Below are 18,166 nucleotides of genomic sequence, written 5' to 3'. Positions count from 1 at the left end.
TTACCAAATAACTATTCCACATATAAATCCCAAGAGTGAATCAAAATTCCTATACATAACAGACTAGCATAGTAACTTTTCTAAAAATTCCTCAAACATAACAGCAATAGTTATTCAGTTTTAGCAATTTCCATCCCAAATCTTAAACACACAGCAATAGATAATCCAATCAAGATTTCCAAATTCCTCATATCAGTTCATCAGAGGTAAGGGACAAAGCCTCATTCAAAACTGCTTGAGGCTGAGCACTGGTGGAGACTCTCAGTCCATGCAGGGGATATGTGTGATGTACTGCCTGCTACCAAAGCTTCAGATGGGCTGATCAATGTCCCAGAAGTAGTTCAATAATCAATCTTGACCAAAATCTAGAACAACCAAAAAAACCCCACAAATCTAAACAAATAAATGTTAGAACAATCTGAGATAGAAAGAGTGATCCACAATGACTGTTACAAGATGTGGAGAGGCCAAAATAGATTGGCCAACAGCTTCCTATGTGAAGAGATGCTTGTCTCACAGGCAAAAGGCTGTCAGTTATAGTCCTCATAAATAGCAGTTAGGTTTCACTGTGTTAACTGTCCTCTTATTATTTAGAAACTTAAAAAAAAAACACTTGAATATCATAGATACAATATCCAGGAACAGAGAGATGACCAGGCTAAATACTTATTTGCCCAATATTTAAGATATAATGAGTACAGATAACCAGGTTGGAAATAGCAAGATATGACACATAACCAGATTGGAAATAGCAAAGTATGGCATAATTGAATTGCATTAACAGTTTCTGTCGATCATTGCTCTGAGTTATGTACAGTCTATTTCATTAATTTCTAGGGTACAAAAAAATCATTATTTTATTGCCAATACATTCAAAGATTCCCCCCATAGGATACACCCAATAGGACAAATATCACTCATATCTAGCAGCACAGACTATCTCTCTCTCCTGGAAATTAAACAAACACACGTGTTCCAACTATCCATAGCCATTGGAGTGTTTTGTGCGCCAATGAGAAAAGACTACCAGCATGAGTGAAGAGAAAAAGGCTTGCAGTTAGAAATATATCTCAAAATTGGACAATTCTCTATCAAGAAGGAACATAATTTTTTCTGTAGCCTAGTTGTTATTAAAATTATTTGTTTTTTTAAGTTTTATTTTTAAAAATGAACTTAATACATATCAGCAGGCTAGCAAACTAATATTTCATATATATATATATATAGGCATTTCAGTATTCATATTTCTTCTTTTTTTCTCTTTCTTCCCCATTTGTATTACAGATTTCATAGAAGAATTTGATTTAACTGATGCAGATGACATTGATGGTATTTTTCTTTTTTTTCCCCTTTATTTACAACTATGAGGATAAATAAATTTTTCACAAAATTACACATGATAAAAAATGCATCCTATAGTCTTCAGGTTCTCTCTTTTTTTTTTAATTTTGTGTTTTGATTTCAAGTTTCATTTTTGTACTTCTTGGCTCTTTTCTTTATTGCATGGAGGCACATGAATTCAATACTGCATGTATTCCCCAATTCAAGTTGTCATACATGAACCAATATTATATTAAGTGTCTCCTGTTTGACTCTAGGATGTAAAGACTAAGTTATTATTATTATTAAGTTATTAGTCACAAGGGATTTACTTTCTGTAAAGAGATACAATATAAAAACAGGTAAGTATGTTATAAGATCTGGAGGCAAGAGAAGAAGGCAAGGGAGAGAAATAAAAGTGCTCTGAGAAAACTGAAAGGAGAGTACAAAAGGTTAATACATGGTTGTGGAAGAAAGATTTCCTAGATGTGATTCTTCCTATAATAAAGAAGTAGGATACCAGACAAGAGAATGACCTACTTAAGTGAAGTAAGAAGGTTACTTAAGAGCTTTGTATAGGGTAAACCAGAGAAGGTAGGAATCTGAGATAAGAAAACCAGATAGTAATTAACTGCAAAAATCCAGGTAAAAGTTGATGAGATAATGAAAACAGAAAGATAGATTTGGGAATGAAGAAAAGGGAGGTGATGACATTTATTGAGGAGTTTCCATTTTTAATGAAGACTAGAAACATGACAGCACTGATGACTAAGAAGGTAGAAGAGGGTAAGACAAGAAATGAGGTGTTCAGACTTGGCTATTTTAAATTTGAAGCTCCAGAAAGACAAATAGGCTGAGAAGTCCAGGAGCCATACCTTTTAAAATTCACAGATCTAATGAAGAGCAGAGGTCAATCAGATTAACATCTTCCTTCCTCTGGACATTGCATCGTTTCTAATGAAATTATAAATTATATTATGCCAGCTTTTTTTTTTGACAACTATCTAAAGTGATATTGAATATAAACAATTCAAAAAATAAAACAAATTCTGAAAAAACTTTTATGCATATCCTTCAAATTTGAGTCTGAGTTTGTGTTGGTCATTTTGTTAAAAATGATGATATGTAATTTGTCAAGTACTTTGCTGAAATTTAAGTATACAATAATCCCTTGGTCAGTCAGTCTAGTAACCCTGTCAAATTGTGACAATAGTGTGGTGTTGTCTATTCTGGCCACTTCCCAATGAAATTCTGATAATAGGATGAGATTAGCAGCAAACAATAAGAGATTTTCAGAGTGAGACAGTATTTGAGGTTATAAGGTCAAAAAAGACAAAGACTGAGAAAAAGTCATATATTTTAAAAAGAAATATATTAAGGAAGCCATTCCCTCCCCTAAATTTGTATGGCAAGCTGAAATTTAAAAAAAAACAATCTTCAAGAAGCATTTATTATAAAAAAAAAAAACTTATACTCTAATTGATGTAGTTTGAAAAAAAAAAAAAAAGATGCCCCTATGCTTAGAAGAGATGGCAGCCTTAAAAAAAATTCATGGAAAGGATAGCATCCTTTGTAGACATTTTCTGTAGACAATGTTTCAGCATAGTGGATAGAGAACCAAAAAGACAGAATTACACATCTCATTTCTGATTCATGAGTAGTCATATGATTCTGGGCAAGTCACTAAACTTTGAAATGTCCTAACCAGACTGCACAGAAGGTATTAGCCCATGTTTTCCTCACAGAGTTCTCTGTAAATAACAGGTGAGAAATTCATAGGCTGAGACTATTTTCTAATCCTAAATAATGTGAAAAGTCAAATATATAAATATTTCAAGTTTAAAACACTTAAAAAAAACTTTACCAAACTATCTTACTAATACATTCTTTGGAACCACACATGGAGATGGAATTTCATAAGAGAATTAGAAGGGATGATTCAGGAAAGTGAGGATAGGCTGAATAGTGAAGGCAAAGAATTGTTAGTGAGTTTTTTGTCATGTTATCTGAAAGATAAAATACCACAAATAAGCTAAATAACATAATAAATATAGGTAGTAATTTTGGGGACAATCTATGAAAAAATAACGTCAGGTGGATAAAACTGATGTGTTATTTAATTCAAATATTTACTTCAAAATCGGATGCTACAAGTAATTCTCAGAAAATTGAGAAGCACAGAAGTTCCAGGAATTTGAAGTTTCTAAGTAATTATCCTTGCAAATCTCTGCCACAGAGTAAAAGTCAATTAGCCTTCACAGAAATTAGAAAGATTCCATTAGAAAAAATATGAAGTAGCTGAAGCTGCAACTGGAAATGAATCTGACACTGGCTGTAAGATTGGAGTTGTTTTAGCAAAACCAGTCCCCCAGAAACAGTGTGAACCACCTCTAGAAAAAGAGAAAGCCAAAACACCTGAGAAAGGTAAGGTTAACATTCTGAATTTTCTAAAAATAGATTATTTGCTCAATTTGTTACATTCCAAACCTTATTAGTAGAGGTAAACTAACTAAATGGAAAAGTCATGTGATAACAAAATTCACTTCCTATGGTTTATGCTCTTAGCAGCCTAGAATCTAGGAACAGGTGTTTTGATTTTCTTCTCTAATCAGTGTAATATTTTCCACAGATAGTAAAAGGGACTACTTTAAGCTTGTGTCCTAATTGTGCCCTAATTTTCTTCTGTGTAATTAGCTGTAATTTCCTACTTTTTTTTAGGGTTTCAAATCCTAAAACTTTTAGATTTGAATATTCCCATACAAAATCCATATATGAATGATTTTTCTGTCATTTTGAACTTTATAACTAATTTACTAAAGCTAAACAGCATCATTTTAACTTTTCCCATATATTAAATTATCTGTTTAGGTGATGCTTCCCATTAATGGTTTCCATGACATATATATATATTTGAATGGATTGCAATTAGGATGCCAAGGAATATCATTTTTTAATCCTATCATTAGAGAATCCATAAATTAAATAATTGCATCATATTCAAGTTTAAATATTTAAGTCGGTTTTGTTTCACTAGATTTGTTTGACAGGTGATGTGCAATTCTTTAAAATTTCTGTTAATCTTTTAAATAATTAAAAAAAATCCAACAAACATTTATATATCCATACTTCTATTTTAAATTTCTACCATATAAAATCCATATATGAATGATTTTTCTGTCATTTTGAACTTTATAACTAATTTATTAAAGCTAAACAGCATCATTTTAACTTTTCCCATATATTAAATTATCTGTTTAGGTGATGCTTCCCATTAATGGTTTCCATGACATATATATTTGAATGGATTGCAATTAGGATGCCAAGGAATATCATTTTTTAATCCTATCATTAGAGAATCCATAAATTAAATAATTGCATCATATTCAAGTTTAAATATTTAAGTTGGTTTTGTTTCACTAAATTTGTTTCACAGGTGATGTGCAATTCTTTAAAATTTCTGTTAATCTTGTGTGAGAAAATCTGGTACCCTTAAAGGATGCATTTGGTCCAGCATCTTCATATCATAAAGCTGTTCTTCAAGAATATTTGGCTTATAATCCAAAGAAGTCTAGTTCATTATTTCTGATTTTGATGGACTGTATGAGTCCATGAACATTTCTAAGTCACAAAACAGAAGGAAGGGGATGTTGCTAACACCTCATTTTAAATTGCCATCCTTATGATGCTATCCACTCGTTGTTATCCCATGGTTTTCCCCACTTCCCCAACTCCTTTCTTCTTTTTTATTTCCCCAAAATATATTAAGGCCAGTTTTTGGTTATTAAGAAAATCCATTGACCCACTTTATTGCTTACTTGCTAGCCTTACTAATAAATCAAGCATAGATTTGTATCTTTCAGTATCTCTTTATTTTTCAAATGCAACAGTCTCAGCTAGATTGAATATGCAAATGAGAATTTATAGCTTCCTCTCCTTTGCTCTTGTGAAATAAACATCTCAGAAAAAAATATAAAATGTAGGAGTAGAAATTTCTTACATTATGTATTTGCACTCAAAAATGGGAGGGATCTTATTCATGTAAGAAAAGTAATTCTAAAAAAATAAATTTTCATTTAAAAATCAATTTAGATTTGAAACAAAAATCGAAATTTAAAGGATCATCAGACAGAAACAAAGAAACTTTTGATAAAAGAGACCAGGAACAGGTATGGAAGAATAATACAGAAATTTCTGATAATTCTTTTCAGTAAATGTATCTTTTATGCTAATTTTAGTGTAAGTTTATTTTTTTGGAATGTAGTGTACTAAATGCATTTTTATGGAGTTGAAATTTTCTTTGGAGGTAGCAATACTAACAGTAAAACTTCAGGTAATATTCAGGTAAAGAGGAGTTCCTTGATAGTATTGATGCTGGCCTTCTTACACATTTTTAACATGATAAAGAAGCTAATGATAAGGAATTTAAACTCCTATTATATTTTTACTTTCCCTTAGTAGGCAAAATAATTGTGATAACAGAATGACCATGAATCTGGATTCAGGTGAAAGAGTCTTAGTTCTGATTTCTTTCTTACAGATAGGTTAAAATGTATTCACCAATGGCAAGCTAAAAGACGGAAATGTCAATATCTAGAAATGTATGTCATTTTAGAAAAAATATGAATGTATATAAATTTGAATGTATGGCACTAAAACATGATGTAATAAAATCTTAGCATTGATGATCAATGTTCATCTAATTTATCTTTATCCCAAATAATGAATCTTCTCTGCAGTAATCCCCCCAAACTGATTGAAAATTTTTTGTAACTGAATAGTTACTAGCCAGGTAAAGTGGCCAACTTTATATTTGAATGACTCCAATTGTTGGGGATGTTTTCTTATGTTGAGCTATAATTGACATTTCTACAATTTACAGCCAGAGGTAATCGTTCTGACTTACAGGGCCAAGTGGAACAAATCAAGCTCTTCTCCTACATTGTAAGCTCCTAATTAGTTGACTATTATCCTGGAATCCTTTGAATGGTCTTTCTTATAAACTACACACTCCCACTAGCTTAGGAGTCCTACCAGTAATGTGAATCATGGATGACGTCTAAGCTCTCTCTTAATTCCTCTGAACTGCACATTTCTATTGTCCTATCTAAGCATAATAATACAAATGTGATTTTACCCACACAGGGTAGAAGCTTGTTTTGTCTCAATAAGGATGCTGTTCTACTTTTCTCTGTTGGGAGCCGCGTCTTATTAAACTTAAAGCACAATAACAAATACTTGTAGGTCTTTGTCACAAGACCTTCTTGAAAAACCATTTTGCCCCAGTATGTACATAATTGGATATAGCTATTTTTTTTTCTTTTCAAATTGTATATATTATTGCTGAGGCCAATACAAAGGGAAATGGCAAAATTAGTTGTGTTTAATCAGGAAAGACTTCATGAAAGAGGTAATAATTAGGGCTTAATGATAGGAGAAATTTTGATTGGCAGAAAGGAAGGAGGAAAACCTTGCAGGAGAGAGAATAGGCAAAAAAAAGTAAGGATACTTTTGAGTAATGTAAACTTGACATTTAGCTATAGCAAATATATAGCTATAAAAGAGATAGTGTGGGGAGTCAATGTCATTTCCTATATAGTGTAATAATATTTTGAAACATATTTTAAGAAAGCATTTTGAAATCAATCTAGAAGATTACCTGGAACAGATGCACATTAGAGATAAAAAGTAGTTACAATAGGGTGTAAGGTGATAAAATAAATAAAATAAACTGGAGTGGTTTTAGAAGTAGGAAATGTTAAACAATAACTTAGGGAAAGCTTCATCAGTATGTAGGGATGACTGTGTTGCAAAAAGCAAAGGAGATAATTGAACTTTTTAAGGCTAAAGACCTGGAAAAAACATAGATATCATGAACAGATAGGAAGAAATTGCAAAGGTTTTAGGGGGCTTACATGATTACATACTAAGGTAATTTTTTACATGTTGTCAGGAAACATTTCAATGAAATTATTTGAGGCATTGCTTAAATTTTAGGAACTTGAGGTCTGATGGTTTCCATGTTTTCTGGCAAAAGAGGGTCAGAAATCTGGCTCACAGCACAATCTCTTTTGTCAGTGTGAAAAACCTAGTTGAAGATATTAGCTCTCAAGTTTATGTTGGAAATAACCAAAATCAGAGGCATTAAATATGAAGACAAGAAAAAGACAATGAGTATGTTTATGCTTATGCTTTTTAATGTTTGTAAAATCGAGAAAGGAGACAGTTTTTACCTGGTACCACTGACAGATAAAAATATTATGATCCAAAAGGGGTTTGGAGGCCATCAAGTGCATTAAAGACACCAAGCATGAGGAGAAGAAATTAAACCAAAAGAAAAAATCCTAATCTAAACATTGTAGAGGTGGAGACAAGGTGTTCGTTGTTGCTCGTTGAGTATTCAGTACAATTATTTATAGTAAAATAGATCTAGATCTATTATTGGTTAAGTTAAAATTTTCTCTTTCTATGCTATTTGGAGAAATGCCATTGGTGAGTTTATGTAAGACCCAGTCTCTTCTCTTTTAAAACTTTTTTTTTTTGCTTTTTTAAAAACATTTTTCCTTTTGTTTCTGTTTTTATATGAATTTTTACATATGAATATATATATATATATATACATTAACATATATATATATATTATACATGTATGTATAAATTGTATTCTGTGCACATATTTATCTTGGTGTATGTGTGTTTTTAGGTACATGTGCAAATTTCAGACATATAGACAGGTGGATGGATAGATGATAGATAGGTTAACCATAGATCAAGTTGCAATGGACAAGTTTAATGTTCTCTGGTTTGGTTTTCTTGAGGTCTCTGGGAGCAGCCTTCATTTCAATTCCATAATCACCACAAGAACAGCCAGGTGTTAAAGTACAGATTCTTTATTATCTCCTTCCTGGGGTTGGGCAGCTTTCCAGAGAGCCTTTCAGACCGGCCTTGGTCTCAGTGGAGAAATGCAGGAGGAGAGCCTGCCACCAGGAGCCTGACTGAAGGTGGAAATGAATCTAAACCCCTTGGCTCCGAGAGCTTGGCTTATATGTTCTCCACTGCATATAAACCAATCATTATATCACTAAGAAACCATTATTTGTTATTAGATTAAATCAATCATACTGAACTTAGAGAACTATTAAATATCATGCTAAACTAGATAACCATTGTCTCATCAATTCTACTTGGTACCTTCTAAGAATCCTTGTTTCAAGTTCAGAGTTCTGGCCCATAACAGGCATAGATGCTTTGTGGCTGTTCAGTCATTTTAGTCATGGCTGACTCTTCAAGAGCATATTTTTTCTTGGCATAGGGATAGACGTGGTTTGGCATTTCCTTCTTATTAAGGAATTGAGGCAAACAGTGTAGGGTGCTTTCTAGAGCCGCCATGCTGGGACATCAGAATATACTATCCGGATTAGCTCTCTGGAGGATCTTGGGACCAGCCTGAGTCCTTGATCTTAGTGGAGGAGTGAAGACGGCAGGAGACCCATGGGGATGGTCAAAGATGGAGTCCTTTATTTCAAATCCTCTCAGTCCCTAAATACCTTAATATGATTACACCACTACAGCACACTGAGCATGTGCCAACTATAGAACCATTACATCACCACAGTACACTGTACAAGTACAAAGTATAAGCACCCTGCTATTGATAAGTAAATATCTCTCTTTACTGTAAGTATGCCTTGCTTCAAGTAGAACACAGATGGTCACACCTCCTTGACTTGTCAGGAAGGGTGAGAGTACCAAAGGGAGGTGGGGAGCCAAACCAGACATTGTGAGCAGGTTCCCTCTGAACTGAAGGGTCTTATACCTTACCCAGAGTTCCCCACTATCTGCAGCCCTCTACAAACAAGATTTAATAAATTGCCCAGGCTCATTCACCTAGTAGTATCTAAGGACAGAATTTAATTCATGAAGATGAATCTTCCAGATTCCTAGCCCAAATCACTATCAAATAGGCCTCTATTTCTGAAGGGGAATATGTACAAATAATATTTTCTTCACCCATATTGCTAGCATGTGAAAAATGGTATTACATATATATGCATGCATATATATAGTGTAATATAATCATGACAATGATAATATTTTGAGTTAGAATTTTATTATTACATATAGCTAGCTATTTTTATATGAAAAAGAGTACCCCAGCCTGTAGCACTATTTTTTACCACTTATCTCCTGTAAGGAAAAATGATAGAAGAGTAGATTTGAAAAATGTAAACATGAGGTTGTTCTTTTGAAGAAAATATTATAAAAACATTTTATTATCTGTAGAACCCTCATTTTTCTGCAATTTCTTCACAATTTATCAGCAGAAAACATTCAGGAGTGCTTTCATCAGTGAACTTGCTAACTATTTTCTTGATCTTTTCATTTGAACAGCGTTCCCGTGAAAATCACCTGGAAATATCTACAAGACATGTACTTGTACCTACAAATCAAAATATAAAAGACAGTATTTCACTGGGACAACATGAAGGTAATATTATATTATGTCGATAGTGGAGTTTCTATTGAAAAAGAAAAAAGAAAAATGGTGTCTGGGAGATGGAGAAAAAGGGGCTGCAACATGGGGGCTGGTATAGAGTCTATTATCAAGAGAAGAAAGAGCATGAAGTCCTAATGCTATATATATATATATATATGTATGTATGTATGTATATATATACCCATCCAGCTTTTGCATTGTGTTTGGTTTTAGCAAACTGAATGAGCTACTTTTCAATTTACTTGGTTAGGTATACAAATTACTACTTCTTTGATAGCAGACCATGTCACACAGTTCTTTTTGGTAATACAGACCAGACCTCTAATTTCATTGAAACAGTCTCAGAGAATTGTCTAGAGCACCAAAAGGTCAAGTGCTTTAAAGGTTCATAGTCACATAGACAATGTGGTTGAGAGGTGGGACACCTCATTCCAGACCGACTACTCAAACGTCAATGATTTCTCTTATCTCCAGACTCTGAAACCTTTGGATTATTTATGCCCTGTGTCTTATTAGATAAAATGTAAAGTGAAGAAAATGTGTTTAAAAACTTCATTTCTAAAAACCTTAAGGATCTTCTGATTAAGGCTAGATTCTTCTGTTTCTGTTCAGACCTTTGTACTGTAGGATGGTGACAGTAAATGGTGACAAAAATGACAAAAGGTGAAAAGAGTAGACAGCAGGAAGTGAGAAACATAGATGGTAGAAGATGCTGCCTTGGAATCAGGGAGAGAAAGCAACCAGACTCCCTTCCTTTCATATAGAATATGAGGGGCTCTGAATGTACTGGGAGTACTTTGTTGGCCCACTTTGCTGACCCTTAGAGTCCAGTGATCTAGTTTAAGCATGTTAAAATGAGGTGACCATAGGTTGAAATAAAACTGAAAAAAAGTTTCCCCTAAAAACTGGGGAAGGGGGAAGGGAAATCGTTTGCCAATAAATCATTTTGCAGATGGAGAATTGCTGGTTCCTAAGGTCCTGGACAGGAGGACTCTAACTCACTTTTGCAGCTTTACTTCATACTGCTTGTCTTCTCTCTCTTTTTCAGTCAAACTATTTTGGTCATTTTTCTGTATAATGTCCTTCTCTGGATCCTTTTAGGCCATCTGGTGAAATCCTTCTCTTCATTTAGCAACTTTTTCATGTGTAAACTCAATAAAGCTTTTCTGGAGTTTATTAGCCTTCCTGAAAATTATTTCCTAATATATCAATTTGTTGATTTCTTTTAAAGGTATATTCATTATAAACATGATCAACTAATGTTACAGAGCACCTACTAATATATATATATATATATATATATATATATACACACACACAGTGTAATCCATCCCAAGGTTTACTCAACTAAGATACAATACCCATTTTTCTGAACTGTTCATAAAGGGAAATATAGATCAAATATAAAATAATAACAAAAAGAATTATATGTAAATATTCACTTACCCCCAAGATCCCATGAATTCATTAGTCTAGATGCTCTGGAAACTGATAGACTGGGGGGTGACTTTCCCTATCCATCTTGTCTGAGTTATATACAGTCTACTTTGTTAATTTCTGAGGTACAAAAAAATCACTTTGCTGCCAACTTTTCAATATTGCCCGTACAGAATATATATATATATATATATATGAACAAATATTGTTTAATTCTAGCAGCATAGACTATTCCTCTCTTCTCTCCTGGAAATTAAATAGTCACATGTGTTCCACCTCTCCATAGATATTGAATAATTTTTTTTTCACCAGTTGAAAAATGCTGTGCACATGAATAAAGGGATAAAATTAAAAAACAATAAGGTTAGAAATTTATTAGGGAATTTGTCCTCTATCTAGAAAAAGAATAATTAATGACCTTTTAGCCTAATTGAGTGAGTAAAAATATTAAATAAGTTAGTTAAAATGTTATATTACTAATGTATATTTGTTTCATGCTGTTAAGGAAATGCTTGTTTTCAATTTCCAAATTCTAACCTTCCTTTCAATTTCTTGTTACTTGAGTAGATTGACATATACTAAGCCTAAATTCATAGTTTATTGTGGTACAATTTTTAAAGAATTTTTGGATGGATATATGATAAATTAATTTTATATCATAAAATAAATGATGTTCAAGATTTTAAATTTTATTTTCTGAGATTTATCATATCTCTGTAAATAAGTATTAAATTATATGTATTGAAGGGAATTTTACATGTTAATAAGATTGAATTAATATTTGGAGATTTAGAACAGTGATGCTTTTTTAAAAAATACTTACAAAATTGAAAGGTTTTGTACATCATTCCTTAGATATCCTTTATAGACCTTCTTTCTGGAATGAAAGGATCAAGAAACTTTAAAATGGATAAAGTAACATCACTGTGTCAGTAGATAATGTGGGTATGGAGAGAAAAGAAAATATATCATTAAGTATTCATTCTGCATGTTACTTCTAAGTGGATGTATTCAGAACATTTGTTTCTAGCCCTTTAGTTCTGTGATAACAGTGTGTGTTATAGTTTTTAACTCTTATTTTGTCTTTATGGATAATATATAGCCTAAATTTGCCAGTTATATAATTAATTAAGGAATCATCCATCCTATGAGCACTTGTTGAATTTATAACACTCATTATTTGGAAGATATGCTGCTGCATTAGAACATTAACTTTAAATTAACCCCCTGTGACCTCAACTATGCTTTGCTTAAAATGACTAACTTTTATGTGTGTCACTGTTGAGCATGTTTCTATATTGTCATATGGACAAATAAGTATGAATTCTCTGGAATCTGATCTATTATGTAAACTGCATGTTGGGACAATAGAGTATTCTTGTTTTATTTCAAGTACTAATAACTGATGTCTAATTTCGAATAGGCAAATGCCATTATAACAATTACACCATGTTAAAGCATTCATTCTCTAAATCCTATAGTGAGAACTAACAAACCTATTCATTTTGCATGAAATTGTGATTGAATGTTTGTCTATGGTTGATAATAATAAACATTTTGTTCTTTTTCTCAGGTCACCTGAGGAGAAATTCCAATGGGAAGGTAACAGCATTGATACTTTTAAAATTATTATCAGATGTGTACTGAAAACTTTCTATGTAACTATCTTCTTACTTAATTATCTTCTTTCATAGCCTATCCAACCTGTTCTTCAAATGAAAGATTCTTTCATAAGCCAAAAAGTAGGAAAAGGAGTTAAGGAAAAACTAGAATTTGGTAAGTTTTATAATTTCATAATTAAGGATGAAAAGAAATATGTATTAAGGTCTCTTCAATCTTTATCTTCTTTTCTTCCCTCCTTCCCTATTGTTATTGCACTTTTGAGGGAAGAATTTGAATTACATGATGCAGATGGTATTTTTTCCTTTTTTACCCTTCCTTACAAGTACGACAATAAGTGAATTTTTCAAAATTTACACATAATAGAAGATGCATCCTGTAGTCTTTGATTTTTCTTTAATTTAGTATTTTGAACACCTGATTTCAAGTTGCATTTTTATACATCCTGGTTCTTTTCTTTATTGCACGAAGGCATATGAATCCAGTACTGCATGTGTCCTCTCAATTCAAAGTACTATACATGAACCTGTTGTGATATGGGAGCCACCTGCCAGTGGCTGCTGGAGGTCTAACTTAGATCTTTAGATTGGATCTCTTTATGTGAGAGAAGGAGGATGATACAAAGAGACCAAGAGGCAGTTGCTTTCTCTGACCTCTCTCCTCTTCCCTCTTGCCTCCAATTAATTTCATTCCCAATTCACAAGTAACACCTATGTCAGAAAAGGCTGTTTTGCAATTCCTTCAAGTATGATTCACAGCTATGGAGGTTATTAGAGAATTGACCTTCCCCTTCACTTAGGCATGGTCCTTAACAATTCCCCATTTTTTGTTTTATGAAAATGGGCTTATTTCCTACACACACACACACACACACACACACACACACACAGCATGGTCAATAAGTTTGTGCATTAATTGTTATGTGAGTCTGCACATTGAGGAATGCAAACAGCACTAACACCTCTGGATGATTGTAGAGTGAGATACCATATCAGGTGTTGAATCTTGTGAGATGTCATTGAGGCAAATCAAACAGAGAAGAGGACTCAGAACAGGCATTTTTCATAAGTCTCTTATCAGTCTCCTGGCTCTGCCCTTTGATGTGTTGGACCATTTAATTTCCATGACTAAAAAAGTCTTACTGGCTCTCTTCCCCGGCGAGTTACCAAAGGAACTCTGGGAAGATCTTATTCATGAATACCTCTCAAGCACTGCTGCTTCTTTATTTCTTATATTTCTTGTGTCTCATGTTCGGGCGCCATTTGTTGTGCTATGGGAATCACCTGCCAGTGACTCCTGTAGCTACAACAACTCAGACCTGTAGAATGGATCTCTTCATGTTGGAGGATGATGATGATGATACAAGGAGACTGAGAGGCAATTGCTTTCTCTGACCTGTCTCCTTTTCCTTCTGCCTCCAATTTATTTCATTCCCAATCCACAAGCAAGACCTATGTCAGTAAAGGCATCTTTGCAACTCTTATGTTATGTTATGATTGTGCAATGTATTATGATTCACAACTGTGGAGACTCTATGAGAATTGATCTGTCCTTTACTTAGTTATGGTCCTTAACATGAACCAACTATTATATTTCATATGCATATGAAGTATCTCCTGTTGGACTCTAGGAGGCAAAAATAAAGCAGTTTTTAGCCTCAAGGAATTTGCTGTCAGTGAAGGGATAAGTATGCTACAAGATCAGGAATAGAGAAGGCAAGAGAAAGTGATAAAAGTGCTCTGGAAAAAAATAGGGGGGAGAGCTTAAAAGGCTAATTAATGGTTGTGGAAGGGCTATTTCATAGATATGATTCCTCCTGAACTAAAATACAATACCACAGAGGGCAAGAGGCCTCCTTAAGAAGATTACTTCACAGCTTTGTGTAAAATAGACCAAAGAAAGTAGGAATCAGAGATAAGAAGACCACATAGTAGTTTATTGCAAAATTCCGGGTAAAAGTTCATGAGGTTAGGAAAGCAGAAAGACACATTAGAGAATGTCAAATACTGTGAAGTGCCCATTTTTAACAAAGAATAAGAATATGAAAAGACTGATCACTCAAAAGGTAGAAGAGGGGAACAAAAGGAACGATGAATTCTGACATCATTATTTTAAATGAGAAGGTCCAGGGGCCAGTTCTAAAATGTGGTGTTCAAAAGTAACTACAAAATTCACATATTGTTTGATAAAAGCAGAGTTCAACATCCAATTTCCCCTGAACTTTATATCTCTTTTAATGAAATATTAAACTGCACTTTTTGTGGCAGTTATATGGAGTAATATTGAGAATAGTATTCACAAAGAAATACAACAAATTCTGACATTTATTTATGTATCCATACCTATTCTATTTTGTGTTTGTACTTGTGTTTTTCATTTTGTCCACAAAGATGACGCAAGAATTTGTAAGTATACTATAATAACAATAATCCCATGTTCAATCAGTGTAGTAACCCTGTGAATATATGAAGATAGTGAGATATGACCTATTCTGAATAATTACCAATGAAATCCTGAGAATAGGGTGAGATTAACAACAAAGACTATCTGAAAAGATTTTCATAGCAAGGCAGGATCTGAGGCTATGTAAGGAAAAAAAAGATGAAGACTGAGGGAAAAGTCTAGGTGATTTACCAGGTAAGATACTATTGATAACCTTGAAGTAAGAAGATTTAGTAGAATAAAAGCCCAAAGCCAGAAAAAAAGGTTTTTGGAGTGACTATAAATGACTCCAGTAATGAGATGGGGAAAAGGCATGAGATATTTGACAATAATTTGGAAATGCCATAATTAAACAAAAGATGGAAGAAACTTCAACATTAAATGTTTACTGAATATTCTGGTATGTTTATTGAATACATACATCATTATCTTTTTCTTTTTAAAACTAGTATATATGTAGTCACATTGTATTTTAAAAGGAAATACTTAAACTTATGTAGTTCTTTTTTGCTAAATTTGTAATGCAGACTAAAAGTTTAAGAATTAACTTCAAGAAGTTAGATTTTTCTGAGAAAAAAGGTTATACTTAAAGTATACTTGAAAAAATGATGCCCCATGCTTAGAAAAATGGCAGCTCTTTTTTTTTAAATAATTATTCATTAAAGAAAGGCTAATTGTAATCATTTTCTGTAGAATATATTTCAACATAATAGATAGAAAGCTGGCCTCAAAGTCAAAAAAGACCTGATTTCAAATCTCATCTCTTGATTCAAACTAGTTGTCTGATCTTGGATAAGTCACTAAACATCAAAGGGCCCTACGTAGGGAAATTGAAGAATATTAGTTGCAAAGAAGGTATTAGCCAATGTTTTTTTTTTTTTTTTACATTGAGAGTTCTCTGTAAATAAATCACAGGTTAAAATAATTAGAATTTTATAATATGAATAAACATTTATTAATATTTATATGATAAAATAAATAATTTGAAAAGCCATATATATTTTTAGTTTAGTAGGTGTTTTCAAAAAAAAAAAACCTTTCCCTATTTTACTAATCCACACATGGAGATACAATTTGATAAGAAAGTTAGAGCTTATGATCCAAGAAAAAAGAAGATAGGCTGAATACTGAAGCATTGTTACCTGAAATGAAAGATAAACTATCACAAATAAGCAAAATAAAATTGTAAGTACAGATAGTGATTTGAGTGGTGTCCTAGGAAAAAATTAGGTAATATGTCAGGAGGATAAAACTGATGTACTATTTAACTCAAATATTTACTTTTCAGATGCTTTGAAATGGGATTCTACAAGTACTTCTCTGATAAAGGAGAGTCACAAAAGTTCCAACGACATGAAGTTGCAAAGTGATTTTCTTGGCAAATCACTGACAGTGAATCAACGTCAATTAGCATCCACAAAATTTGAGAGGATTCCATCCAAAGAAGGTGAAGCTGTAGCTGGAATTGGGCCTGTCACTGATTATAAAGTTGGAATTCAATTAGAAAAACCAGTCCCCAAGAAGGAGTGTTCCAAGGAAATAAAGTTGCAAAGTAATTATCCTGGCAACTCATTGCCACCGAATCAAAATCAAGTACCATCCACAATATTTGAAAAGATTCCATCCATAATAGGTGAAGCTGTAGTTGGAATTGGGCCTGCCATTGACTATAAAGTTGGAGTTCAGTTAGAAAAACCAGTCCCCCAAAAGCAATGTGAACCACCTCTACAGAAAGAGAAACAGAAAGAAGTAAAGAAAGGTAGGATGAATATTATGAATTTTCTCTAAGTATGTTATTTGCAGGAATAGTTACATTCCAAACTTTAATAGGAAGGGTAAACAAAATAAATGGTAAAATCATGTGATGATGAAATTCACTACCCTGTGGTTAATGCTTTCTGTATCCTAGAAACTTGGGAGGTCTAATGTTTTTTCCTTGGGTTTTTTGGGGGGTCTCTGGGAGCAGCTTTCATTTTAGTGCTATAAGCACCACAAGAGTAGCCAGGGGTTAAAGTCCAAATCCTTTATTATCACTTTCAAAGTCTTGTCTCTTTGCCTGGGGCTGGGTCAGCTTTCTTAGAGGCCTCCTGGAGTCTTGTTTTCAGTGGAGAAGCTAAGGAGGACAGCCTGCCACCAAGGTGATATGAGATGGGATGAATGAATCTGAGTCCAAGAGCTTGTGCTTCAGCCTCCAGTCCACTTGTTTTCTCTATCTCTCTCTGAGCCTCTCAGTCCCCCAGGAGCCTGATTGAAGATCAAATGAATCTCTCTCCTTGGTTCTGAGAGTTTGAGCTCCTGCCTCCAGTTCTCTTGTCTTCTCTGCCTCTGAATCTGGCTGCGTTTGTCTGAGCTTATATGCTCTCTTATCATAGGTATCTTTAGCACCATGCTAAACTAGGTAACCATTGAATTTATCAATTCCACTGAGTTAACACCTTGTAAGAATCTTTATTTCAGAGTTCTGGTCCATAACAGGAGGTGTCTTTTTAACAGGTGTTTTGATTTCTTCCTCTAATTAGTGTAACATTGTCTTCAGTATAATTAACTAATTTCCTACTTCTCTTTGTTTTTAGTGTTTCAAATCCCAAAACATTTAGGTTTTTACATTCACCCATAAAATCCACATATAAATGATTTTCCTTTCTTTGTGTTATTTTCATTTATTTATAAGCTAACTTCCACAAAGCTAAATAGAATCAATTTGACTTTCCCCATGTATTAAGTTACCTGGTTAGTTGATGCCTCCCAGTTAATTGTTTCCATGACATTGATTGGAATGGGATGCAATTACCATACCAAGGAATATTATTTTTTTCTATCATTGGAAAATCCATAAATTCAATAATTGCATCA

General features: G+C 33.2%; 1 protein-coding gene across 1 annotated transcript; it reads left to right on the top strand.

Annotated features, from left to right (window-relative positions):
* The first annotated feature begins 442 nt into the window (after positions 1-442).
* LOC116419494 lies at positions 443-17,191 on the top strand. The gene is made up of 8 exons (XM_031940139.1): positions 443-529; positions 3,603-3,744; positions 5,410-5,486; positions 5,582-5,650; positions 9,709-9,805; positions 12,825-12,853; positions 12,946-13,027; positions 16,602-17,191. Exons 1-8 carry the CDS (start codon positions 443-445, stop codon positions 17,099-17,101), a joined length of 1,083 nt encoding a protein of 360 aa, XP_031795999.1. The 3' UTR covers positions 17,102-17,191.
* Positions 17,192-18,166: the final 975 nt, after the last annotated feature.

Source organism: Sarcophilus harrisii, chromosome 5 (genome assembly GCF_902635505.1).
Source record: "Sarcophilus harrisii chromosome 5, mSarHar1.11, whole genome shotgun sequence".
NCBI classification, from domain to species: domain Eukaryota; kingdom Metazoa; phylum Chordata; class Mammalia; order Dasyuromorphia; family Dasyuridae; genus Sarcophilus; species Sarcophilus harrisii.
This window is presented reverse-complemented; position numbering and strand designations above follow the sequence as displayed.